General features: G+C 44.0%; 1 protein-coding gene across 1 annotated transcript; it reads right to left on the bottom strand.

Annotated features, from left to right (window-relative positions):
- LOC138813138 (NACHT, LRR and PYD domains-containing protein 1-like) lies at positions 1-27,915 on the bottom strand. Its single transcript, XM_070001339.1, has 13 exons — positions 27,903-27,915; positions 21,762-23,304; positions 17,877-18,047; positions 15,454-15,624; positions 13,314-13,403; positions 13,017-13,108; positions 12,292-12,367; positions 10,863-11,086; positions 7,416-7,678; positions 6,763-6,888; positions 2,765-2,906; positions 873-926; positions 1-521 (listed from the first exon to the last, which is right to left on the bottom strand). Exons 1-13 carry the CDS (start codon positions 27,913-27,915, stop codon positions 253-255), a joined length of 3,234 nt encoding a protein of 1,077 aa, XP_069857440.1. The 3' UTR covers positions 1-252.
- Positions 27,916-27,953: the final 38 nt, after the last annotated feature.

The following is a 27,953-nucleotide window of genomic DNA, read 5'->3' as shown; positions in this document are numbered from 1 at the left end:
GGAAGGGGAGTGGGTGGAGGGGTTGGGGGGGAGGATGGGAAGGGATGGGAAGGGGAAACAAAAGAGGAGGCTACAATGCTTGATAAGAAATGTACTCATTATCTTGCCATGTAATTGTAACTCCTCTGTACAGTATTTTCACAATAAAAAAAGAAAAGAAATTGAGGTACCTAAAGGTCAAGCAGTCAGCACTCCAAGGTGAGTGCTCAGACTTCACCTGTTGAGCAGTGAAGACAACACATAGTCTCCACATCACCCCTCCAAGAGTTCCATGATCAAGTGAGGATGTGTCTTCTTCAGGGCTTTGTAGAGTTGGTCTCTGCCGTTCTGGCCCCAGGCCCGGCTGAAGCTCAACAGCTTCCGCATTTGGGCTGGACTGGTGGCCTCAGCCCGTACCTGCTCATACTGCTCCTCACTCAGTATCTGTCCATGCAGCAGGTCCAAGACTGAGTCCACGGATGTCACTCGGTCCACAAGCTGCTTTCGATGCCTGTCCACAAAGTGTGGGGAGGCCAGGCCACCTGAGGATGAAGGTGAAGCTGGGAATAAGTAAAGAAAGTTTCCCTCGTTCTCTACTTGTGTTTCCCACTTCCCTCATGCCAGCACCCAGCCTGGCATTCTGCCTCATCAGGAGGAAGGAGGGGTTCATGATGGGGAACTGAGCTTGTGAGTGGGGAATGCTAGGACCTTGATGGACAGAAGCAATAGAAATGGGGTAGAACTCTGCCTACCCGTAGCATTACCTCTCCAGCCCATCCCCGGAAGGCTGGTGATAAGAGGAGCCCCTTTCTGCCCTCTTCTCTCCCTTCTAGGACTTTATGCTGCACCAGCAAAACTACTGGCTCCTGTGTCCTCTGAGATCTGTTACTAACCTTTGGGGGCTGGAAGTACTGGAAATACTAGAGTAGCTGGTGATCTGAAATCTCCTGGAAGGAAAGAGAGATGAAGAAATTTGTATAAATTTGTTAGTTACAGACGCACATGATACACCTTGAAACTCCCAACCACCTCTGAGATGAAAGCTTCAGACCAATTCTGATAGAATTGTGTGAGTGAGGGCTGGAAGGACCCTGAAATATCATGTAGGCAGATTGCTTCCTAGTGCATATGAGAACCTGAGCACTTGAGGCTTTCATCATAAACTAAAAAAAAAAAGAAGAAGAAGAAGAAAGGGTAGGTGAGTGATCAACGGAAATGTTTCCCATATCATTTCAGATTGATTTTATCTTACTTTAGACTGAACAGATAGAGAACAAGTTAATTATCTTGCTGGATGTTCCAAACTATTTGATTTCTTCTTATGAACAGAAATCTACTTTCTTGTCCTTATTTGGTCTTCTATACTCACATGCCAAATCTGTATGTCTCCAATTTTATTTCAGAGGCAAGAAAAAGTACCCCTTAGCAAATGGGAATAATGAAAGAATTTTCACATAAACTATATTTTTTAAAAAGCAACAGAAACAACCAATATTAGGGGGGCCTACACAACTACAGAGGATAGGCTAGTGGAGGTTGGAGCTACCCTGTGAACAAGCTCTGAGAGTTTGAACATGTCGTAAATTCAGTGTGATCTAATAGTGCAGGGAGATGGCCCCAAATTGTGGTCCTGCATGATGCGAGGAGCAGATGGCCCTCATATCACTGCTCACTGAACAAACTTGGTTCACCACTTGGATTTATAAAGAAAATGCAGCATCTAATGTTAAGGTGATCAGGTGGCGAAGAAATTTAAAAGAAAAATATAGGAGGAAGTGAAGATCCTTGACATATGGAAAGACACAAGGGAGGCCAGGGTCCCTGTTGTCTAGTATTAGTAGGCTTCCCCATGAGAAAGGCATTGATTTTGGTGATAGAATGAATGGATAGAATGAAAACTGATAGAAGAAAGAGGTTGGTTGGAATAAGGAAAAAGGGAACACTACTGCCCATATTTATTAAGGAAAGGTGCATGAGGCATGTACAAACATTTTATTTAATTCTTCTAAAAATCGTAGCATTAGTTGCTATGATTCTGATTTTACAGATGAGGAGTGCGAGACTCAACTGAGCTCAGTAACTTTGCTAACATCATGTGGTGAGTAAGTACTAGGAGTGGGGCTCAAACTCCTCTGGTGCTTGCTAGTTCGCTCTCCAACTGTGTGTAACCCAACCCAGGGCTGGGCAAAGCCTGTCCTCCTTTCACCACATGGTGAGGCCTATGTGCTGCAGGATCTGCTCAGGATTTGCCACCACTCCTGTTTGACAGCTGACAGGGCATGTGGTCTGGAGCAGTAGGAAGTAAGCATTTTAGTATTGTAGTTTTCATGCTAGACTAACAGACTGTAAATCTTCCATCATCCTAAAAGTTCATTTTTGGATTTCCTGTTGACAATAATTGCTGATCCAGAAGTGAGAATCTGATGTTGGTAAACTAGCTTAATCACAAACCACAAAACCATCTAGTGCCTACTGTTTTATTGCACAGCCTCGCCTCTATGAGAAATTGTGCCAAAGATCTTGTGGGTGTCAGTGGCATCTTCAAGAGCGAGGTAGAGACATCAGGGGGCAAAAGAGAGATGATGTAGCTTAGACACAGACTGCCGTCAGTTTAAATTCTGATTCTATCATCTATCTGTTCCATACCTTCAAAAAGCCCAACAACTTTTCTGGATTCTTTCTTTTCATCAGCAAAATATGATAATGCACATTGAACCCCTGTCCCTCCAACTCATTAACTCTGTGTCTTCCAAACCTGAACTCTATGGACTTGTTCCAGGTTTACCTGGTTTCAGCAAGGTCTCCCATATTAGAGTCCTATTTTTCTTCTCTTTCATTTTCAGCCTGATTGCTGAGTCCAGCTCACTAACAAAGATCTCAGAGAAGAGCTGGGGTACTCCAGGGCTCCGATAGCACAGCTCCAGTTCCTGAAAAGTGAAAGAGTGACCATGTGAGAAGTGAATACTCATCCTACCAGGTTCTTTCTCCTTTGCCACCTTCTTGGTGCTGATCAACCTCACAAACACTGCAGTCAGGAGCCATCTTCAGACCACATGTTCTGAATCAGAAGGATGAGGACACAGCTGGGCACCACATTGTCCAATCAGGGATCATGTTGAATCATATGCTCACATATTGTAAGGCAGAACCTTCTCTACCATGTTACAGGAGCCCAATTCTTCCAACTTCCCACTGAATCCATGTTGTCTTGTCTCCACCTCATACCCTCACTCTTAATGTATCCTACCCTCAACTAGTTTACAATAAACCAGAAATTTACATTCATTATCCTTCCTAAGTTACAGTAGAAGCAAATCTCTTGCTCTCCAACAACTCCAAAAGATACCCCTTCCCAGTTTCCTCAAACTCAATAATAGCACAAGCATCTCCTTTGCATTCAAATTTCAAGTCTTAGCATCATCCTTGAAATCTTCCTTTTTCTCGTAATAGCAGTTAATTTGCCCTGTGCTATTGCCTCTACCTCCATAATTAGTTTAGACACCTGTTACAAAGCCTCATCATCCTTTAGGGTTGGGTAATTCCTTGTGTTGCAATTCCCCTAAATCTACCAATTTTCCTGCTTATCTTTGCTGTCCAGGCAACCCACCATCAGTTTTCATCCGTGATATCACAATGGTGTTGTGAATTTTCCTCTACTTCTACAGCTGTCTATTCATCAACCAGACTCCAGACACTCAAGGCATCTTTGTTTTCCTAGAACTGGATTTTGTTATGATGCTAAGGCTAGCCTCAGCCTCCAAGTGCTGAGATTATAAACATGTAGCACCATGCTTGTCTAGCTTGTTGCATCATTAAGAAAGTACTGTGTTTGAATTTGGTACCCTGGGTATTGTATATATGTTCAGCTGAACTAGCGAAGGGAAGGGAAACAGCAAAATTGTGAGAAAAAGGATAAAGAGGAACCGTATTACTCACAAGACAATACATTGGAAAGGATCTGTATAAATTGGGGGGGTGGGGAGAAGGAAAAGAGGGAGAAAAATGAGGGGTTAACATTAGGCAAAAAATATAATCACTATCTTACTTATGAAACTGTAACCCCTCTGTACATCACCTTGGCAATAAATTTTTTTAAATAAAGAAAGTCTTGTTTGATCATGTTTACTACCTTGTTAAGGACTGAACATTGCATTTAGTACAAAATACAAATTGCACACAAGGACCAATGAGCCCCGTGAGCTCTTCTTTTGAACTCCATCTTTGATGCATGTACTACTCTCTTCCACACTAACACCTTTCATTTCTTTATTACTGATAAGTTCAAACTTGCTCTGCTACTTGTGCTTTTGAATACATCTTTTCATTCTGAGAGGCTCCACTATAAATCACCTAGTGGACAGTGGGGTTTTTTTTAATCATTTTAGTCTCAATTCAAGTGATTTCTCAGAGGTGCATTCCCTTACCACCTTGACTATGTTACTCAATTCACTGCCTCCATGTTCTACTTCATATCATTAGGTATTACTGTGTTTCATCAGGAAACATAACACATAGATACATGAACTCATATCCCTCAGAGGCTGCAGCCTTTGAAGTAGACAGCTTCTGCCTGATATGTTCGGTAAGATTGATTTTCTGATACTTCAACATCCTTCCTTATCTTTTATTCTACTCCTGACCCTTGCCTTTCATTTATCTTTTTGCAGTTTCTGTGGTTTATTTAAGCACAAATAAAGGTGTATGTCAGCTATCTATTCATTTTCTTCACTGTGCAGCCTGGCATTGGAATTGGTGGCTCTGATGGTCAGTAGGGCTGCTCTTTCCATGATGGCTTTTTGGTTCTTGGGCAATCTCAGTGCACTAAGACTCATTGCACATGAGCAGCCCTTCAAGATCCTTGAAGTTGTGGAACAGGAACTTCCGGTATCCACTGGGCAGCATGTGCTTTGTTTTCTTGTTGCTCCCATAACCAATATTGGGCATCAAGATGTGGCCCTTGAATCTCCTCTGCAACCTGTTGTCAATGCCACTGGGTTTCTATCAGTTACGCTTAATCTTGAGTGGTGATGGATGAACTTCTTGGTCCTCTTTGTGATGATCTTGGGCTTCACCTGAGGCCTGAGGGTGGCCATGATGTCTCCAGCAGGAGGAGAGGGCATCCACCTCCATACACAGCACCGAGGAAGAGGCTTTTTATATATCTTTTTCACTCTTAAAAATGTGTATATGGGCAGGGCACAAGTGGCTCACCCCTTTAATAGTAGCAATTCAGTAGGCTGAGATCTGAGGATCATGGTTTGAAGGAAGCCTGGGCAGAAAAGTATATGAGAGCCTTATCTCCAATTAACCACCAAAAAATTGGAAATAGAGCTGTGTCTCAAGTGGTAGAGTGCTAGCTTTGAGCAACAATTGCTTAGGGACAGCACACAGACCCTGATTTTAAGCCCCAGGATCGGCACCATCATAAAACAACAACAAAAATAAAACAAAACATAAAAACAAGTAGTATGCTTCTTTTTGTGATTTCAAGAAGAACAAAATTCTCTTGTCATTGTTCCCAGACTTTAGCTGCTGCTCTGAAGCTAGCTGACCATCAGGTCTGTCATCCTCCATCCTACCCTAAAGAAAAACTCTAACAGCTATTCTTGGGAAGATTTCCATTATAGTCAATACTTGCTGAACTTACATTTGTTGCAAATGGGATAGTTATGACTGGTATGAAAAAATTGATGGTGGCATTGTTTTCTTTAATGGACCCAATTGATTTGGGATATGTTTTTATTGATAGAGTTTTATGATCTTGGTCCTTGGCTTCAAGACTTCTTGTGAGTTATAAGACTTACAGCTCTGTTGGTTTGCCCATTGCCTGTGATATAGTTGCATGAAGCATCCTGTCTCGAGTCTCAGATGCTGCTGCTCAGCTTCTGTCATGTCCCACTCATCTGGCCCTCGTTCATCTATACACTGTGCCATGATGCTTCTCTGATTCTGAGCAGCAAACCCAGACAGTGCTGAAAATATAGAAATCCTAGATTCAAGCCTAGTGGTCCACTCTCCTCAGCCTTTGGTCAAAGAGTGTGTGTGAGAGAGATACGGAAAAGAATAAGAAAAAGGCATTCATTTGAGCCACACACTTTCATTTCAGTTTCAGTAAGGCTGATCTGAGCCCGCTACTCAACCTGTACTGAAGGATGGTCATAGGACATCCACTCTACAGGCATAGGATACAGGCATAAGATCATATCCTCAAATCACCTCAAATCGCACTGTATGTAGTGACTGTTGCCAAATTTGCAACTTTCTGTTTGTGTCTTTCTAATCTTCTTAGAGGTAAAAATTGTTGAGATTTTCTAATATAGAGTTGTCCTACTTTCTGAAAATGCACAACCTAGAGTTCAGCTCTTTCCTTAGACCTAAACTCACCCAACAAAAGACAAAATCCTGCAATTCCTACTTTTTTAAACACTGTTTAACTAAGAAGCCACAATTCCCTATGCATGTTTACTCTTCTGTAACAAATAATATACGAGGTGGGTTCAACTCCAGGTGTGCTCAAGGTGCATTCTGATTGGCAGGCATTACCAACTGCTAGCACAGACACTACCAGTGCCCCCAAGCAAATTCTTCTTCCAAATCATGAAGGTGATTAATTTTCCTGTGAACCATTTTCCTCCTATTTTTGTAGCACTCAACTCAACACCCTCCTCACTTTTTGTCCTACCTTACTTCCTCCCAACAGGCCCTGGGAAGGCCTGAAATTTTCATACAACTTTTCCCAGGCACACCATGATCCAAGCAAGGGACAGATGCCTGGCTGCTCACCTGGGGGATGATATCCATCTTCTCAGATCCAGATACAACATAGCGAGAACCCAGGTACAGGGCATCCAGTGGGGGTGGCTTGTGTATTCTTACAAATTGAAACTTTTCTTCTTCATCATCTATGGCCTAAAAATGTACAGAATAATGATTTAGGGAGATTTCTGCCCCACAGCTTCTAGTTTGAAGGAGGAGAGAGAGAGAGCAAGCACATCAGTGCATTAGTACATTCATGTGGGTAAAGAATGGCTACCACATCTCTGTACCCTCATTCCCCTTCTTCCATAATTTGACAGTTGGTGAGACCACCCTTGGCCTCTGCCATGTTAGATGGTAATAGGGTCACTGACAGAAGGAGGAAGAGGATGGAAAAGGTACAATCTGGGGCATGGAGCTTTCTTGTGCATTTTGCTCCTGGAAAGATGCCACAATAAGTAACCAAGATATCAATGATGGAGCAGGGAATACAGCTGGGAGAACCCTTGTGTGAGGGGCATGGAGCATGGCTAAGCAAAGAACAGGACTGGTCACCCTTGTGCAGGTTCCTGCTTGGGAGAATCCCATCCTCCTTCCCAGGTGAGAGCTGCAGGTTTCTGCTGTATTTCCTGTTTCCTGTGTGCCCACCCTGTCCCACTCCTCCTGGTTGTCAGTGTCACCTTCTGAATGCTGCAGTCACAGGGGATCAGGTAGAGGTGCAAGGTGACTTCATCAGGATTCAGGTAGTAGTACAGCAATGTGGTGCAGATGATGGGGATGAAGTGCCGGAAGCCAGGAATCATCCTCAGTAGAACTCCTATTGGTGAGAAGCTGGGATTCTCTAGGACTGCACATTGTGGCTCCACCCTGGCTGGCTTCTCCAGCAGCATCCCCTCCTCTTTAAAGTGGGCCACGTTGAACTGAGAGATGTCCACATGCTCACCTGTCAGAAAACAGATTTGAGAGTTGTGCACTTCAGGTCCCATCAGGCTTGGCGGGGACAGTAGGATCCCAGGGTTTAGGATCAGAGATCTTCCCTGGGACCCAGTGTGTAGTCTGAATGACTGAGTCCTCCTAAAATTTCCATATGGAAATCCCAACCCTTCACAACCCCTCCCCACCAATATGATGGGGTTAGTCAAGAGCTTTGGGGGGTGATCAGGACATGGAGATGTTAGTGAATGGTATGCATGGCCATATGAAAGAGTTCCAAAAACTTCCCTGTGAAGGTGCAGCTGGTTGACAGCACCTGTGCTTGGGAGAATGCTTACCAGATACTGAATCTACAGACATCACCATCTTGGATCTCAACCTTTAACAATGTGATAAATCCATATGCTATTAATAGTGTTATCTAGGGGCTGGGAATAGGGCTTAGTGTAGAGTGCTTGCCTAGCTTGCATGAAACCTTGGATTGGATTCCTCAGTACCACATAAACAGAAAAAGCCAGAAGTGGTGCTGTGGTTCAAGTGGTAGAGCATTAGCTTTGAGAACAGAAAGGTTCCGGGACAGTGCCCAGCCCCAACTGGCAAAAATACAGTGTTACCTAGGATATGCTATTTTCTTATAGCAGCCTATAGTAGGGAAGGAAGAATGGCCTTAGATCTGGTCTCTGGAGTGGGACTATCACAGACATCTTGGGCCTTCAGTCAAACTCATAGATAAGACAGTCCCAAGCCCTGGAGCTGGACAGACACAGAACCTTTAGTTCCCTGTGCTGCTGTGGACTCTCCCTGCAAGTGGTGGTGGCAGGTTTGACTCTAAGCAGGTAGACAATAGGAGGAGGGATGGGCTGTGGGAAAATGGAATGACCAAGGGCAGACTCCACTGATCAAATGTCTGGCCACCATTGAAACTCTTCTATTGGGAAGCACTATGGCATCCACCATTGTGGAGGTCATGACTCCATCTTAGGAAGCTGCTACCTCCTGGCAGGTCTGACAGGGGGTATCTAACACTTGAATAAGTATGTGCTGCTAGCCAGGACCTTGAGTTCAGAGAGGTGAAGTTGAGATAAAAGGACAGTTGGAAACAAGTTTGGATGTGTGATAAAAAATAGTAATATTTGATCATTCATGGACTTTTTGACCTCAATTAGCCCTTGCCACAGATTGGCTTATTTTTCCTGGAAAATAAGTTGCATTTACCATATTTCTGGGATAGGCAAACACCTAGATATGCATTTAAATTCCAATGATCCCAGGATTTGATGTTATAATACAGAAATAACGTGATAAATATTTTAATGATAGAAGGCTCTTGTTCTCTAAACAGTACCTACATATTTCCTTTAGATGTTTTTTCATAAATAGCTCTTTGAAAACAGAGACTATATGTGAAGCACTTTGCAAACTACTCTTTTTAAAATTCATCACCTGCTAGAAATCGATGCTGTTGCTTTATGCAGTCAATGAGCATTAGCTTCACTTGTACATGATTCAGTGTCTTTGCTTATTATTCTACCTTTCACTTCGGAGTTCATGTTCCATTTTTCTCTAGGTACATAATTAAGACTTTTGTTCAGGAAGTATTTGTTTATGGTAATCTCTCTGCTTTTAATTTCTTGTAAAGATCTTTTTAAACTCAAAATAATTGTATTTTTGCAATTCACAGTTCTTGATGAACAGTTATTTCTCAGGACCATGAAGACATCTTTCCACTGTCCTCTGCCTTCCACTGTTGCTGCTCAGGAGTCAGTCAACATACCTCTCTAGGTAAGCTTTCCTTCTGTAGGCAGTAACCTTTGCTTAAGACTTGGGATTGACAAGTTTTGCTATAATGTTGATTTGTTTCTGTCCCTTTGTTTTTTCTTTTCTTCTTTGCACTTTTTTAAGTTCTCACCGTGAGAAGTCTTACATTTCACAGTAATATCACAGTAATTCTCTTGGTAATTATCTCTTTTATTATTGCATCATTTCTATTCTCTCAAGCATATTATTTTGGAATTCCAATTATTTCTACAGTAGTTTTCATCATGGTATCCTCCAAAATATGTAATATTTAAACATGTTATCTGTCAATCTCATCTGTTCCTATTTTATCATTTGTACTATTTCTTGCTTCATGGTCATATTTTACCACTTTTTAAGTGTATATATGTTCTATTCCTGATAATTTCAGTGACTGAAGTTTTAATGGGCTGGTTTTTTGTTTTTTTTGTTTTTTTTTTGTCGGTCGTGGGGCTTGAACTCTGGACCTGGGCGTTGTCCCTTTGCTCTTCAGCTCAAGGCGAGCGCTCTACCACTTGAGCTACAGCACCACTTCCGGTTTTCTGGTGGTTTATTGGAGATAGGAGTCTCACGGTCTCTCCTGCCCGGGCTGGCTTTGAACCGCGATCCTCATATCTCAGCTTCCTGAGTAGCTAGGATTACAGGCGTGAGCCACCAGCGCCCGGCTTAATGGGCTGGTTTTTATGACACAGCTTTCTGCTGGCTTTCATTTCTGGTACACTGATGGTTTTTTGTGATATTTACTTTTTTCCCAGACATTTTCTTGATATGTATCTCAGGCTGGAACTTGTGATCTTCCTGCTTGAGCCTCTTGTGTGCTGGCATGCTGGTTATGAGCCATTGCACCTAACTTTCTCTATGAGGATTGGAACTGCGAACTATTTTGACCATTGTCCTTTCTGAGCCATTATTGTGTGACTCCAGACCTCAAGTGTAATCTGGCAACATTATGTCTTCTCCCTGCCTGACACGTGGTGATTGATTCTCATTGATGATTGACTCTGGGTACTAAATATTTGTGATTAGGTCCTTTGGCTTTATTTTGTACACAGATATGTATTAGAAAATCATTTTAAATGGAGGGACAGAGAGTATTCTATGTTTCCTGATGGGACTAAATAAATTTCAACTAATTATCACTGAGGACATAGCTTTATGTTTGGGAAACTACAAGGTAAGTCTAGGCAGAAATAACTGCATGGATTGGAGACATATGCTTCCAATTATGTTTAGGGAAGTAGGGGATGAGGAACAGTCTCCATCTCCACTTCCATACCCTCTCTACCTTGCTAGCAAGCTCAGGGTTGCTTGTCCTCTTTCTTCACACCCTGTAATATGCTATATCATTTTTCTGGGCCCTTATCCTACCAATCTCCTCCTATGTTTCCATTCTTTACCTTGGAGGTCCACAAAGTGAGGGAGATGCACAGCAGCCACAGTTCCTTGCTCAGCCCTGATGCCAAACAGAGGCCCTGCTATCATCCAGGTGTGCTGCAGCCAGGTCTTGTCCAGGCAAGTGTCCCAGGAACAGAATTCAATGGTGATGGTCACTGCCCTGCTCACCACAAAGCCCAGACCCGTGTTGCCACAGTGGTAGAAGCCGGCCACAGGGAAGTGAACACTGTAAAGAGGGAGAGGCAGACATCAAATTACACAAATCCACCAAGCCCCTTCTGGATGCCAAACACAGTAAAGCCATTGTGGGTAGTCCAGAATAGCTAACCCTATTCCACCCAAGGTCACAGGTTTAGTCCTGGCTCCTCTGCTCTCTGAGGAAGTCATTTAGCTTCCCTGATCTCAGTTTCCTCATCTATAAGTGGTAGTCACCATACCTTACAGAGCTGCTAGTGACGAGTAATGTAATGTAAATCAATAGATTAACACCTGCTTGGGAGCAGCTGGTCAATACTATTATGATGGTCATGACAAAATAGGAAAGTGTTGTTATTTTTAAAGCATATACTTATATTTTGAAGAGAAATTTCACCAATAGTGACTAAACCTACATGCTATTGCTCATGAGCAGGCTTTGTAGCTGAACACAGATCAAAATATTTTTTCCCAAGGATCCCCACGTGGTGTGTAGTTGGGTGGTCAGATGATAGCTTCCGAAGTCGAGGTGGAGTGCCTTGTTCTTCCCTGCTGAGGCAGTGCCTGTGGCAGCGAAAGATGAGTGACAGCCTGTTGGATTGAGCTCATGGTTCTGGCTAAATTGTTAATTATGAGACTGGGAGACCTTGGAGGACCGGGTTGCCATGTTCCTCATGACTTCATAGCTATTCTTAATAAAAGAGTGCTTTGCACCTAGTGCTTATGAATAAAGCAGGAACATACAGACTATAGGATACTGAAATGAGATTGAGGAGAAAAACCAATCAAATACAATGAGCAGTCCTTATCAGAAGCTGGTTAGAACAAATATCAGCTAGAATACACCTCCAACAAAGGAGAAAGTGTGAACCAGACTGGATTTAGATAACAGGAAAGACCTAATGCCAGTTTTTTAGGAGGCAAAAATTATGTTGGATTACGAAAAAAGGTCCTTATTTGTGTTAGTTGAGGTGTATAAGGCCCTAGTTAAAGCTCAAAAAATCATCTAATGTATGGATTTAACATACTGTAATAGTAACAGAAGAGGAAGAAAGTGATTGAAAGTAATTTGGAAAATGAACAAGGATATTCCTAACATGTTCACCTTTTGTGTGTGCTTGAAAAATTTATAATAAGCCTATTTTTCCCACAATCAAAGCACACATTAAAAGCATGCTGTCTGAAAATGGGAGTCAGGGGAAATTTCAGCTTGCGGTAGCAGAGCCCCTCACTCACCAGCACAGGTGCCTTTCGCTGTCAATCAGCTCAGTATTCACTGGCCCTATGGGACCAAAGAAGACATCTTCTGTTGCTAGACAATCCCCAGGCAGGATGGTTGGTGATGCAGGAGGCAGATGAAAGAGTTCCAGCTCTGATACTAGTCGGGCATCTTCCTCTGGAAGAGCAGGCCACTTTATTTCTAGACTGTCCAATGAGGTCTTCCCAGGAATTCATAGCTGGCCTATGCTGGGCTTTTCTCTAGCCTAGCCTTCCTAGGTAAATCAAGAGTGTGTTTGTGGCCTCTGTCTCTGCTGCTGTGATCACTTTCCCACTTTTGGCCATACCCATTCCACTATCCCACTGGCCCACACACTGCCTACCTCTCCTTTCCACTGGTATAGTCTTGTACTTCCCACCATATTGCTGTGGGAAGGACGGAAGAGAAACTTGGTTCTACAGATGAATGGACATGGATAGAGAGAGTTTCTCAGGCCTCAGAAACCCAGAATAGAACATCAGACCCTGGGACAAGGTCTGACACAGGATACAGATGCTGGAGGCAGGTAATACCAGCTCCTGAGGCTGGGAAAGAGGACAGATTTTTCTCTAAGCCCTTGGAGCACATGATCTTGCATGAGATGGACTCTTCCAGGTAGGAAATCTTCTCTGGCCCACATGATGGTCAGTTGATGAAGAGGAAACTCTACTACAGTTGCCCGTCCCCAAGTCCCTTCAAATACCTGAGTTTAGTCTCGGCTCCTTGAGTGAGGTGGGGCTGTTATCTATCTCTCCTCCATCTGATCTCTCAGTAGGGGTCAGCTCACTTGTCTTCCTATAACAGAGAGATGTTGACTCTCCCTTAGATGTAGGGGATATTTTTCACAAAAGATCCCAAACACTCTACATTACTTTAGCTCTGTAGTTTCTTGTTTCCTTCTTACCTCTGTTTATGCACCATCCAATGACTCTACCTCTTGGCTCTAGAGCAGCTGCAAAGGCTCAGCCCTGGCTCTGGGTCAGCCAGGCCCAACACTTACCACAGTGTTGACATGAGCAGCTCAAGTCTCTCTTCCTCTAGAGCCTTCAGTTCCTCCTTCACTGTGTCACTCAGAGAGGTCTGGTCTAGCCTGCAAACACAAGGGGAATTGGTTATCTTGGGTTCCACATCACAGGATCTTCAAGCCCTCAGGCCCAGGATTCTAGACTCTGAGACCAGCTGGAGGCATCTGTCTCAGTCAGGTCCCTGGGAATCAGGCTCTGAGGAGGCTGACAGGGAGTGCTGTTGGGCTAATACCAGGTCAGAGGAAGGGAGGGCAGCAGAACTGCGCAGAAGAAGGCACTAGCTTCAAGGTGGACTCAGTGTAGGCACTGGTCAGCTCACCGGGAGTTCTGAACCCAGAATGACCCTTTGGACCTGTCCTGAGTTGGGAGGAGGGGCTAAGCTTTTGTGATCTATAGGGTTCAGGCTTCTAACAGGTCATCCAAGGAAAGAGACAGAACCATGGATGAGGTTGTTCATGTTGGTAGAATGTGAGCCTGAGCAAGCAGCATTCCCAGTGCTGGGAGGCACTTCTTAGTTCCTCCAGAGACTCTGGATAGAACTTTACTACATGTAGAACAGCTGTGCACAGTAGGGACCTGGGTTTTCTCCTCAGAACCTAGAAGATCTGTTGAAAGGAGAGTCCTGGTTTCCATCTTACAGACTTCAGGAACTGTAGTTTCCATCAGATCTGGAATGGTTACAACCCTCTCCAGGCCTGTCCATCCCCATCCCTGACTCAGGACATGTCACTATTGCTTGGCTACAAAGCATCTAAGAAAATTGCACCATGATCATCATTACTCTGTCATGGCAGCGCTCCCATGGGAAGGTAATGGAATCCTGAGAGTGTAAGTTTGCCTCTGTCCACAAGTCCCTCTGTTTTATGAGGACAGGAAGGAGGTAGAACCTTCTTCCACAAGATTTATAAAAGCTAGTTTTCCTCAGAGGTAGCCAAAGTATCACAACTTAGTGTTGAGCTATGACCTGAATACAGACCTACTGGCAGAGACAGGTCTGGAGAGGAGAGGGGATGCAGGAGAAGGTGATGGTTCTGAGGGCTTGGTAGGGTGCAAGCTGGGAGTAAAGTTCACCTGGTTGTTAAGGTCAGTGTCAGCTGCAGGAGAACCAGCGAGCAGACACTTTTTATTTTTGATGCCATTATTCTGTTCTGATTACTCTTTGAAGATGAAGAACAGGCTGAGGGAAGCCACTGGGCATGGAATGAATCCCTTGAACCTCTCAGCTTAGGAAGTGACGGGGTTCAGAAAATGGAGACACTGAGCACATGGCAGGGCCTGTCCGGGAGCTACAGGAAGCCTCAGCAAGTAGCTGTCTGTCAGCTTGGATAAGTAAGACAATGGATGAAACAGTTGAGAGACAGTATGGGGAAGGAGGGCTTGTTGAGACTGGCATGAGGAAGATGGAGATTATTCGGGCTTGTATGAACCCCAGGGTTTGGGGCCAGCTCAGTGTCAGCTGCACATGGCATTGTCCAGCCTCTGGTGCTTAAACTCCCCTTTTATTCTTCAGGCCTGAAGCCCTCGGAGGTCCACTGATGGAATTCCAACCTGTGCCAACATTTAACTTTACAGTATCTTTATTTTGCTTCACAGTGCACAAAACAGCTTATGAATATGTATTTTTGTGCTGATGGGTGGTCCACACTTCTCCCCTCCCCAGTGTGTCAGCCACAGGAGGGCAGGGCCCTCCAGTAGGTCCCTATGGCCTGACCTACTGCTTGGCACACAAGAGCGATGCCATCAATGAAGGCATGAGCAAATGAATGAGTGCAGAAGTTCTAGAGTGAGGAGAACTGGGAGTCTCTGAAATCATACTGCCTCAATGACATCATCTCTCTATCATATCTGACTTTGCACACTGTGCACTAAAATACATTTCATCTCATTGTAATCCATGAGGTGGAAGTGATACTCCCATAACATACAGGTGGAAACTGAATCTCAGAGAAGACAGTGATTTGCTCAAGTCACATGGTGTGAGAGTAAGTGGCCCAGCCATCAAGGACTGGCCTGACTGAGCATTTACTGTCCTTTCTCTTAGGCTGTAAGGCTACCAAGAACCTCCCCTCTGCCCTTCTTCTGCACCCAGACTAGAAGGGACCCCCATGGCCTTACCGTAGGAATGTGAGTTGGCAGGCAGGATGCTTGAAACCCTCGCAGAGCAGCTTCACACCAAGGTCACCCAGGTCATTCTGACGCAGGTCGAGTTCCCTCAGCGTGCAGCTGTTGCTAAGCAAAGAGGCCAGATCCTGGCCGCAGCTGGAGGTGAGGCCACATCTGGCCAGCCTGCAGCAGAGACACACAAGCTTACTGTCCTGAAGGTTCTCTCATCTATGTAAGTGGAGTCTAATTCATGTTCTCTGTGGATCTGAGGTGTCATTAAAGGAAGAGAGGCTTTCCTGGCTTAAGAGACCTGGGAAGTTCTCATTTCCTCATTTAACCAAGTCCTTAGGATACAGCCACCACCCTTACTTCTGATAAGATTCACAGGAATTTTGTCCCCCATCATCTCAACCTTGTGTTAATAATTTACTCAGTGTTCTAGGTGTATACCTGGGTTTAATTGTTAACTACACTGGCCTTGCCAAGTACCTATAGGCAGAGAATAATAGCTCCATAGACATGTGTGGAAGTTACGAGAATCTCTTATCCAGGAAAATAAAATCAGTGAATTTCTAATATAATAACTAATATTGAGAGGAATACAAAAGGTTTAGTGGAACTGAGGATCAATCCTGGCTCCACAGTACATGTGGAGGTTTGGAGTCAGTGCTGTCACAGGCCCGAGCCATGTCTGAACTGGTCGTGCTGGGCTGCAGTGCCAGGCTCTCAGGCCTTCCTTCCTCATCTGGGTGAATAACTCAGGTCTCCCACAGTGCAGCTGCAGAACTAGTGGAATCAAGGTGGGGGCCCTAGCCTGCTTCTGGATCCAGAATGCTGCATAGCTAGAGGACCATGGATCTGGAGGGCTCCACACCCATGATGTCCAGGGAACCTGAGCCTTCCCTGTTCATGGGCCAAGAGTCACAAAAGAGAATGAACTTGCAGGATCTAGGCTAAGAAAAGACACTGGGATCCTGCCATTGTAATTGTAACCCCTCTGTACAGTATGTTCACAAATAAAATTAAATTAAATTAAAAAAAAAAAGACACTGGGCAAGTAGAAACCAGGCATAGAGGTTAGATCTAGCTTCAAGTTCTATTGATGCTGATACCTGGTTTGTATCCTTTGTGACTCAATTGCATAGTCTGTAAATGTAGTAAGGTTTCAATATTATAGATGTGATAGAATTCCCACTCTTTCTGGGATTGCTGAACCCCTGATATTAGGAGATCTCAGCTTGCTCTCATGCCCTTCTTCTCATCCCACACACCTCTTTTTCAGTAAAATTGATGGGAAGCCAGCAATGGCTCTGTGAAGATGAAGATGTGGTATTGGGATAAAGGAGAGAAATGCAGATAGAACCAGGGTTATGAATATCTGATCTTAGAAGCCAAAAGTGACCCCCATGAAAACTGAAAGAGTGCGTGCATGCATGTTTGTCTGTGAATAATTGTGTGCAGTAGGAACAATAACTTTTTGAGTTTTTTGAAGAAGTGTGCTACAATTTTTTAGTACTGTGTCCTGACAATGATGCAGCAGGCACTGAGAGACACAGGTTTTATTCTGGCACAGTGGGAAGTGTAGAATATGGTGAGTTTCGGGGCCCCTCCACAAGAGGATGTATCATTGGATGGAGAGATGCAGATGGAGACCTGACAGGCAGCTGTAGAAGGTGCAGGAAGGAGGCAGGGAGCTGACGTTGGAGCCAGGTTATGCTTCTTTAGGTTGGATACCAAAGACATCTCCCGCTTTATCGTCCCCTTCTCTCCTTCATCAAATAATAACTGCCTGCCCATTAGCCCCACCTGTTTACTTTTTGGTTCCTCTGGACTTCCTTACATATCTGAAAGTCCAAGGTGAGCTGTATGGAAGGTATGTCCAGCACTTGGCATTTGAGAGCACTTGTCCACAGACAATTTATATTTCGTCACTGTTCCCAGTGTTGAGGTATCAGCGGTACCCCCAGAAAGCCAGCATCCAGGCAGCATCTGTTAGAATAGCTCATTGATTACTATCTTTAGCAAACTCTGGGAAGATTTTTCTTTAGATGGTCATAGCGCTTGAACCCAGGGCCTGTCCACTTTCCCTCAGCTTTTTTGCTCACCACTTGGAAACACAGTGCCACATCTGATTTTCTGGTGGTTAATTGGAGATTGGAGTCTCATGGACTTTCCTGACCTGACTGACTTTGAACCATGATCCTCAGGTCTCAGTCTCCTGAGCAGCTAGGATCATAGGCGTGAGCCACTTGTGCCTGGCTTCTAAATATCTTTGTTCACCATAATAACTCTGGCATCTCTCCAAGTCTTGGTCAGAGAGGGATCCATGAATATTTGATGGCTACAGAAACCAAGCCAAGTTCTGTACTTGGCTTTTGCCTTTGATCTCTTGCCCATCTCCGTTTTGGGGAGAGCCCAGCCCAGCTCTGACTCACCTCAAGGTCTCCAGATGGCACAGGGGGTGTCTTAGGTTCTCACACAGACTCTGCACTGCAGAACAACTCAGTGGATTGCCACTTAAGTCCAATTCCTTCAGGCTTCCACTGACCTTGAGAGTGGAGAAGAGAACCTTCCACGAGGTATCAGTGAGTGGGGTCAGCATGGACCTGAGGCAGAGAGAGGACCAGGAGAGGTGTATCATGGGTAGACAGGGTCTGAGATGCACAGCCTTGTACAACAGTGCAGGTTTGTTCCCTGAGCACCAGGCCTCCATGGACAGTGCCATTGTCAGGACTGACCATCCTACATAACTGCCCTTTGTCCCCAATACCTGACCCTTCCTCTTTGTGGCTCCTCATTCTCTCTCTTAAGTTGTGCTTCAAGCTACATAATGATACTCTTGTTTCTTTTCAGATATCTCCACTTCAGTAGCCCAGTAACTCTTGACCCAGTAGGTTTCAATAGGTCTCTAACCATTCAGCTTTCTCTCAAGCCTGAATAGCTTGTATGGACAGGGAGATGAGACTGTGAAGCCAGCAGGCTGCATGCTAGGCCTGGTTCTGTGACCATTTATTCATCTGTAAAGCCAAGGTAATAATAGTACCTGCTGTGAAGAGGGTTTGTGAGGATTATGAAGTCTTTCTGAGTCCCCCAAAGGTATACATTCTGTTGAACCTTTTAACACTTCAGAAATATAAATAGTGCATAGTCTTCAAAAACATTACTGTTGTCCAATCGTTACTATAGCAAAAGTTAAAAACTGTATTATTCCAATTTAACAACATGAAGTTAATGTGAAAGATACCAATGAATAAAACTTGCAAGCAATATCTTTTTTGACGCTAGTATCGCATTTACATTGTTTGAAAGAAAAATTAAGGCTTGATTATCCAAATGCATGAGGTTTAATTATGAACCAAGGAACCCGGAAGCCTCTCCTCCGCCATCCTCACTCCTTCCTATCACAGGCTGCTCCACAGCTGGGGCCGGTCTTCCCCAGGTCTGTGTTCAGCAGCCTCCTTCCTGCCCCCTGCCCTTCCTGGCTGACTCAGGGCCTCTCATTTCTTTGTACTTCAGTAGCAGAAGCTCCAACTTTCCCAAGATCCTCTCCAATCTCCACAAGCCATGGTCCATTCCACACTCGCTGGCTCTGACCTGGTGTCCCTGGCTCTTTCTGCACTCTCTGAACTCTGTCCTATTCCTGATCAGAGCTCTTCTGAAAACCCAAGTCAAGCCCCTACCACTTGTGACAGCTACATCCATATGCCTCAAAGTCAAATCATGTTATCACCATGAACATATAGAAACAAACTTAGAGATAGGAGAACAGGGCAGTAGTGGGATCAGCTATAAAGCTCTCCCAAGGGAACAGCACATGGCCTTTGGAATAGTGTTATGTCAGCCTTCTCAGTAATAGGAGGTATAGCCTTGATATATTAACATCACTAACTAACTAAAGCTGATTACAAGATAAACTATATAGCATGGCTCAATTTCCCTATAGAAAGGACATAGAAAAATGACTACATAGGTATACTTCATTACTGCATGATGAAATTGTGATTTATATTTTCTTTTTCTATCTTTTTTTGGTCTGAGACAGGGACTTGAATTTAGTATCTGATGCTTTCACTCACTGGTTAGTGCTCTACCAACTTAGCTGCACCTCCAAACCTGTGATTGACATTTCCTTCTTTGTAATTATCCTTCTCAAGGAACATGGGTTTTTTTTTTTGCAGGCCCCAATCTCATTTATTTGTATTTATGATATTGAATGACACTGATCAGGATGTATTGTACTCATAAATTGACAAGTTAAATGGAAACCCTTTCTACAACTATTAAATACAATATTGAAAAAATGTTTGTCAGTTAATGCTTACAAGAGCTATTTGAGTATAACTAGGGATACAGGTGGACCCATTGCAACAATGAGATGTTCAAGTCATTATGTCGAAAAACGAACTTTACAACTTTGGTGGGGGGTGAGGGGAAGATCAGGTGGGGGGAGGAGGGGAGTATGGGAAGTGATGGGAAGGGGAAACAAAGAGGAGGCAACAATGCTTGATAAGAAATGTACTCATGGGGCTGGGAAGGTGGCTCAGTGGTAGAGCGCTTGCCTTGCATGCCTGAGGCCCTGGGTTCGATTCCTATGCACCACATAAGCACAAAGAAAAAAGCCGGAAGTGGCGCTGTGGCTCAAGTCGTAGAGCACTAGCCTTGAGCTGAAGAGCTGAGGGACAGCGCCCAGGCCCAGAGTTCAGGCCCCACGACTGGACCCAAAAAAAAAAAAGAAATGTACTCGTTATCTTGCCCATGTAATTGTAACTCCTCTGTACGGTATTCTCACAATAAAAAAAAAAAGAGCTATTTGAAAAGTTCATTAAACACTTAAGGAAACAAATTCAGAGAATTTGTACATAATACAGCTAGGATTCAAATGTCACATTTGCTTGAAGCTATAATGTTATATTGCCCATCCATCCCTTCAATCTACTAAGGAACCAGTAAATAAATGACCATTAGCATTTCACTATGACTATAGTGATAAGGCTAAGTATGGCATAGTAGAAGCACTACACTGTGAGTTGAGCAACTAGTGTTCTAGTCCCCAATCATCCACTTCTGTGTCTTTGGTTAAATTACTTAACCTGTGTGTAGGTAAACTGGTATTTCTAAGCTCTATTCAGCTATGAAAGACTAAAATGCTCCATGATTGTAATCATTGCTACATGAGTGGCCCATTCAAGGATTACTCATTATTATTGAAAATAGCTTCATCATATATATATATATATATATATATATATATACATGCATACATATATATATATTTATTTATTTATTTATTCTTCCCTCCTTTGCACCCCCCCCCAATTCTGGGGCTTGAACTCCAGGCCTGGGTGCTGTCCCTGAGCTTCTTTTGGAACATGGGTTTTTATCATGATAAACCTCTTTAAAAAGTCTGAAAATAAAAAAATAAAAATGTTTAAATATAACAACTTTTTAAAACGTCTGAAAATAGAGGAATCATATAAGTAGAACATTGAACATTTCTTCCTTTGAGATCGTTCCCTTTCTGCTCCCCATGTTGACCACTTCTTCCTCTGTACCTTTGTTATTGTATTATATTGTATCTCTGTATTGGCATTGCTGCCTGATGTGTCTTCTCTCTTAGTTTCTGAGCACTTTAGGGATTTTGCTATTCAATTTGCAATATTTAAGGCTTGGAAAGCTTAATGCTTAGTGAGAGAATTTATGAAGAGTTAAAATCATCAGCTAACACACCACTGCCCAGGGTTGGCACAGTGAGAGGCAGAAGACATTCTCAGTGCAGTTAGGTTGAGGGTGGTTAGAGAGCACTACACTTCCAAGCTCCCATTTGGATTCAGGTTGACTGCCTAAAACAGACATAAACAAGGAACCAGGATTGCAGGGAAAACTCAACATTTCTTCTCAGACACCTGTATTCTGAGGTGATGAGAAATGGTCTCAAGGCAAAGGTCACTGAAATGCAGAAGGGAGTATCTGAAGTGCCTGAGTGACAATTTCTCAGAGAAAGCCAATGAAAAGAGAGGCTCAGAGGCAGGCTTTCTGAGTCTTGGAGAGGTTAGGGCCATGTGAAGATCAGCATGAAGTTAGGAGAGTGACCAGCAGAGGAGGTGGTGGCCCTCTTAGAGCTAGGAAGAGGGACAGCAGGACTAGGCAGGTCTGTCACACAGTCGTACCAAAGCTCTTGGGTGGGCAGTTTGGGCAGTTCGAAGTCACCAATGACCTCCATCCAGAGCCCTGGGGCCACATTGAGCGTGTTTCTTTTACACAGCACAACGGGGCTCTTGAGACACAGAGGAGCTGGAGGAAGGGTTTTGTGGGATACTCACAGAACTACTCCAGGGAATCTCCGTACTTGTCTCTGCGGTCCAATCAGCTGAAGCCTCTTCACATGGCTGCAGAATTTAATACAGAAAATGGCCACCAGAAGCTCCATGTCTGTATGGAGGCACATTCTGGTTCTCCTGAAACTTTGCATAACTTGGGTCAGAAACTCTTCATCCTGAGTCTCATAAAGACAGTGAAGCACTTCCAGCGAAAATGGCTGCTGGTACCTGTATTTCATCTGTGCCCAATATAGCAGCTCCCGTTTCCTCATCTGAGGCAGTTGGTGGGTAATGCATTTCATCTCTTTTGTTACTTGTTCACTTAAAAGACCAAAGAGGAAGTGAATGGTTGGTTCTTCAAACAGGAGATGCCTTCTATACTCTACTTGCAAGTCTTTCTCTGCTATCAGGAAGATAGGATATTCATCCTCTAAGGCAAAAGACACTGCTGCGAGGAACTCCTGGAAACAGAGGTGAGTGAAGCGGTAGCTCATAGATTGGTGGTCTTGAAGGAGACCAATCCCTATGAAATTGGAAATGACATCCTGTCTTAAACCATACTTCCTCAAGTCATCCATAGTGAATACAGTCTTTCTCCAACGGATGCCTTCAGCAGCCAGAGAGCAGATCCCCCTGAGATGTGTCCCCAGGAGCTGAGCTGGGAGATTCTGGACAAGGTAGCGCAGACAGAGGGCTGTGGTGGTCTGGGAGGTGAGTATAAGATCCCCCCACCGCTCCATCTGTTGCTTGAGGCATGTGCAGACCAGCCACGACACCCAGGGCACCAGACACAGAGTCAAGAGTTCAGGGTTTGATTCAACCAAGCTAAAGGCTCTGAGTGCTTGGCTCTCGTCTGGGAAATATTTGTAGAAATATTCCTTCCTGCTGAACTCAGAGAAGCCCAGGACTTCCACCTGACATGGCTGCTTTAAGAAAGGGACCAGCTTAGAGAGAGCTGTGGTCCGAGCTGTGATGAGCAGGGAAGCCTCAGGAAGCATGATTCTCCTCAGCAATTTGCTCAGTAGCATGTAAATTGGCTGACGCTTGCTCCAGTGCAGATCAAGGTAAGGAATCTTCCTCTCTACAGTCCATTGTAGCTCATCCACACCATCTAAGATGAAGAGCAGCTGCTCTGGCCTAGACAGGATCTGATGAATGGGAACTTCTGGGACAGCTGGGTCCTTTTCAAGAAGCTCAGCCAGACTCAAAATGCCATGCTGGTCTAGCTCCCTGCAACTGATGAAAAAGATGTGCTGGAATCGGTCCCTGTACAGCCAATCTTCCTCCCAGGCTCCTCTCACCTGCCTGGCCAGAGTCGATTTCCCAATTCCGGCAGACCCATACAGTATGACTGTTGGAGATTGTTCCTGAGTGTCTAGACTTGGGCCAAATAAATCTTTGATGTCAATCAAATGTCCTCTCTCCACTTCATCTTGATGCCAGTTTTTCCTGAAGAAGGGCTCCTGGTCTTTGGGGTAAGGTTTTTGTAGAAGTAGCAGTTGAGTGAAATACTCATTTTTCCAAGGGAAGCTTATTTTTGTGTCTTCTAAGTAAGGGAGGGTAGAGGGAACATAAATGAATGGGTTAGAATGATTTATGATTTATTTGTTTGTTAAACAATCATGAACTTTGTGCAGACTCTAAGCTACATTTCACATCAGCTGCAGACCGTGGAGCATTCTTGGTAGCGCAGTGAGGGAACATGAACTTAGATAGAGAGGATTCTAGTTCTAGTCCTGATGTGACCAAGCCAGATGCATGACTTTCTTTCCTTTTTTAAATATGTATCAAGGACACTGATTCAGTGGCTAGAATAAAGACTGAATTCCCACTGTTTCTTGGTTTCTCATCTCTGACTACTTGAAGGCTATGAGAGCAGGCTTAGATAGTTGCCATGAAGACCTATAAAACATACTTTGGGTGGTGAGATATAGGGCCTTGTTTTCGGAGCCTGGAGCTCTCCCTTAGCTTTTTCACTTGAGGATGGTACTTGATCCTTGAGGCATATTCCCCCTACTGGCTTTTTGTTGAATTGGAATTAAGAGTCTCAAAGACTTTTCTGTCCAGGCTGGCTTCAAACTGTGATCCTCAGATCTCAGATCCTGAGTAGATAGGATTACAGGAGTGAACCACTAGAGTCTAGCAAAAACCCACATATGATTGTTCTCTCTTTACACACACATCCCTACCTGTACTTCGATATGTCAAAATATGTCATATGGGTTTTGTACTTGTTCTGGGATACTATTTTATTCAAGTGCTCCACTGAAGAATTCCCTTAGAATTTAAAGTCAGGTGAAAAAATGCAATTCTATGTTGAAAGGTGACATTGACCAAGACCCATTGTATTCATAAACTGCTTTGGGGAATGGCCACACCTTTGTACAACTACTTAAAGATAATAAAAATATTTTAAAATGCAATTCTAAAATCAGCCTTTTCTTATATATGATAGCTACTATGAAATCCATTTTATATATATCCATTGTGCTACTTGCTTGGACACATCACTAATATAAACATCTTTTATGCCTACTAATTTGTCCTCCCACCTTTTTTGTTTCAATTTTGTGAATACATCATTTTAATGTTTAGTTAATCTGCATGTTTCTGTAAGACGATTCTAGTCCTTCCTTCCTTCCTTCCTTCCTTCTTTCCTTCCTATCTTCCTTCCTACCTTTTGAAGCCAGATAGACTAGGAAAAAAGGAGGTATAGTCAGCTTATGGCAAATACAGGAGATATTCCTTCATTTCCATTAAGATTAAGGGAACAAAGTCATTTAAGGAAAATAAAACAGGATAACTTAAGGAAACTGAGGCCTGGTGAAAGCAACTTGGAAATATAGTATTTAGAAACATAAAAATGCTATCATTGCTTCAAGAGGCAACAGGATGCATTCATTCCTGATGACTGCATTTATGTATGCCTTCCTGAGAAAAATGCCTTCCCAAATTTAAGCCACCTGGCTTAAAATGCAAATAGCAAGGTGCCGCCTTATCTCAAGGATAGTGGTTTTTGGCAGGATGCATTCTTACTTGGAAACTTAGAAAATAACGCCAGATGTGATCAAAGTAAAGACAAAGAACCCAGCTTTGCATAACTTGAATTCCAGACCCCCGCCCCATCTTTACCCTATAAATACCCTAACAGCCTGAAAAGCAGTGTGTCTCTCACTATTAGAGTATGCACTCTGGGGCTGGGAAGGTGGCTCAGTGGTAGAGTGCTTGCCTTGCATGCATGAGGCTCTGGGTTCGATTCCTCAGCACCACATAAGCAAAAAGAAAAAAGCCAGAAGTGGTGCTGTGGCTCATAGTGGTAGAGTGCTAGCCTTGAGCTGAAGAGCTAAGGGACAGCGCCCAGGCCCAGAGTTTAGGCCCCACAACCGGACCCCACACACACACACATAAAAGAGCATGCACTCTGTTAAGAGTGTGATCCAGCCCTTCTGTGTGTTTTACTGCATTTTTCTGTTTGCCTGCTTGTTTACTTAACAAAGCTCTGCCAAGTTTTCTTACCATATTGACTTGTCCAGAAAATTTTCTGCTATCAAAGTCAAGGACCCTAAATGAAGAGTTCCTACAATTTTTTTATTTTGGTAGTAGGGCTTGAGTTCTGGGCCTGGCTTCTGTCTCTTAGCTCTTCCAGGGTAGTGCTCTACCACTTGAGCCACAGCACTTCCAGGTTTTTCCATTTATGAGGTGCTGAGAAATCGAACCCAGGACCTCATGCATGTGAGGCAAGCACTCTATCACTGAGCCAACTTCCCACCCCTAGAATTCTTGTATTTAAAGGAAACTTCACAAAACCTCATCTCCACCCAGTGACACTTCCTTCCTTCTTCCCTATTTTGGATGGAGAGTGGTAAGACTTATGAAGTCAGTTAATATTCATGGAGCATGGACCACATTTTAGAACCATGAAGTCTATGAGTTTATTCCTAAATTCATTAATTGAACATCTCTAACATTTCCAAGGTGGCATCTCCTAAAGCTGAAAGGCAGTGTAATTAATTCATAGTTAAGACCATGTCACTGGACCCTGTGTGCCCATGGCTTTGGTGTGTCTGTCCTCATTACCCAGATGTCATAGGGCATAGGACTTCAGTGCTTAATAAGATAGAGATGTGGACTATGGTGAAGGAGACAGTGATAGTTTAATTCCAGCTCTGCCACTAACTGTGTGACTTTAACTTTAGAGCTTTGCTCATCTCTACAGCGGAACAATAGTTGTCTTTCTGTCACAGAGTGGTTGTGAAATTGTAGAGCATGCAAGTGAAGCCCTGGGACCAAGGCCTGACCTGGAGTGAGGTCATTTGAAGGGACATGACTTGTTCTAGACACTTGGGTAGAGAGATGCTGAGGGCCCCTGTGGGAAACAAATATTACTTTCCTGATCCCAGGCCAGTGCCCTGCCCACTAAGCCAGGTGGTGTGTTTCCTGTGCTGAAGAATGAACCTGCATTTTAATACCCGGGGCTTCTTGGAGGCAGTGTCATAGCCCATTGTTGAGACTTCCAAGGCAGGGTTGGTAGAATTGTTTCAGAGGATTTCTAGGTCTTTTGTGTTCAGTCTTTCAATCAGGTCCCCAGGGGATTGACTCTTGATTCATGCCTTTGCTGTCCCCCTCAAAAAAAAGTAAGGAAAGAAAAAGAAAGAAAGCAAGCTGGTGCTGGTAGCTCATGCCTGTCACCCTAGCATTTCAGGAGGCTGAGAGCTGAGGAATACAGTAAACCCAACCTGGGCAGGAAAGCCAGAAGTGGAGTTATGAGTCAGGTGGTTGAATGGTAGCTGATGGGAATCTGTTTTGCTTTTTTGTTTTTAATGAACCCAGTGTGGCTCCCAGGGCCTACTGAGTTCTCCCCACCTCCCTAGAACCGCTTACTGGGAACTCCCATCTGAGCAGTTCTTGGGAATGCACACACACCGGGAATCATCTAAACTTAAACCATTCTTTTCAGCCACCATAGAGGGCAATGTGACCTTGTGACCTAAATGTTCATCATAATGAACATGACTGCCTTCTACTGTCCACCATAACTCAATTCAACATGTGTCCTTGACAAATTGTACTTAAGCTTCAGATCTCCTTCCTTCCGCACTCTTTGTTTCTCTGACCCTGCTCAGTGTTGCACGGATTCTTCTACAATGATGATTAAAGCCTGCTCATGTCTGCTGAGGTCTCTGACTTCTTTGTCTCCTGTCATCCACTTGATTGCTCCTAATGCTCATGACTCTGTTTCCTAAGATGGCTCCCTCACCAGGAACAGTGTTCCCCTGGAGGACTCTTGTCCTTGTAGAGGATACTACATTCCTCTATCTCTCTCCCACCATCTCCCCTCTCTTCTTTCCTCCCCAGAGGCTTTCTGAGAGCCAGTTGGTCCCTCCTGCTTACTATAACTGAATGATGGCTGGAATGGGACCCGGAGTCCCTGGTTCTAGCTGCTGAGCTGCCAGGAAAGGATGCTAGGCCTTGACCTAGGCATATTGACTTGACGGGCAAACTCAGTTGTAAGACCACTGGCAAGCTCTTTCTCTCCCTCTCTCTTTTCCTCTCCCTCTCCTTCTCCCTCTCCCTCTCTCTCTCCCTCTCCCTCTCCCTCTCTCTCTCTCTCTCTCTGTCTCTCTCTCTCTCTTTCTCTTTCTCTCTCTCAGCTATTCAAGAAGTGAAAATAGGAGGAACACAGTCTGAAGCTAGCATGAGCAAAAATGCTGTGTGAAAAACCAAAGCAAAAGGACTGAAGGTATGGCTTGAGTAGCAGGATACTTACCTAGAAAATACAAGGCCCTGACTTCAATCTCCAGTATTATCAAGCATTCTCTCTCCCCACCCCCTCTCTTTCCTCTTCTATCTACTCTTCTCCTTTCCTCTCTCCTCTTTCTTACTCTCCTCTTTTTTTTTTCACAAGTAGTAACTTCCAGAGAGCCACAGGGTCCTTTGAGCCTACCAACAGGGGGGATTTTGCACCCCTGTTCATCCCATCCAATGATCCTCCCCACCCTGTGGCTAAATTGTTGGCTGTATACAACTAGAAGCCTCTACTCTCACCAGCTCATGTCTTCAGCTGCCTAAGTAGGTGAGGGAAGATCTTGACCTAGGTCTTTATTGACTGGATTTGTAAACTCTGCTGTTAGCTATTCCCCTTACCAGCCCCCGCCATCCCCACACACCTCTCAATAAAAGTTCTAGCAAGGTTGT

This window comes from Dipodomys merriami, unplaced genomic scaffold (genome assembly GCF_024711535.1).
Source record: "Dipodomys merriami isolate MVZ:Mamm:240054 unplaced genomic scaffold, mDipMer1.0.p SCAF_59, whole genome shotgun sequence".
NCBI classification, from domain to species: domain Eukaryota; kingdom Metazoa; phylum Chordata; class Mammalia; order Rodentia; family Heteromyidae; genus Dipodomys; species Dipodomys merriami.
This window is presented reverse-complemented; position numbering and strand designations above follow the sequence as displayed.

What these genes read in the sequence shown, in the direction of transcription:
- LOC138813138 (XM_070001339.1), bottom strand. An exon ending in TGCCAACTCACATTCCTACG is followed by an intron (nt 13,404 to 15,453) that starts GTAAGGCCATGG and finishes TTGTGTTTGCAG; the next exon opens with GCTAGACCAGACCTCTCTGA. An exon ending in AGTACTTCCAGCCCCCAAAG is followed by an intron (nt 522 to 872) that starts GTTAGTAACAGA and finishes CTTCATCCTCAG; the next exon opens with GTGGCCTGGCCTCCCCACAC.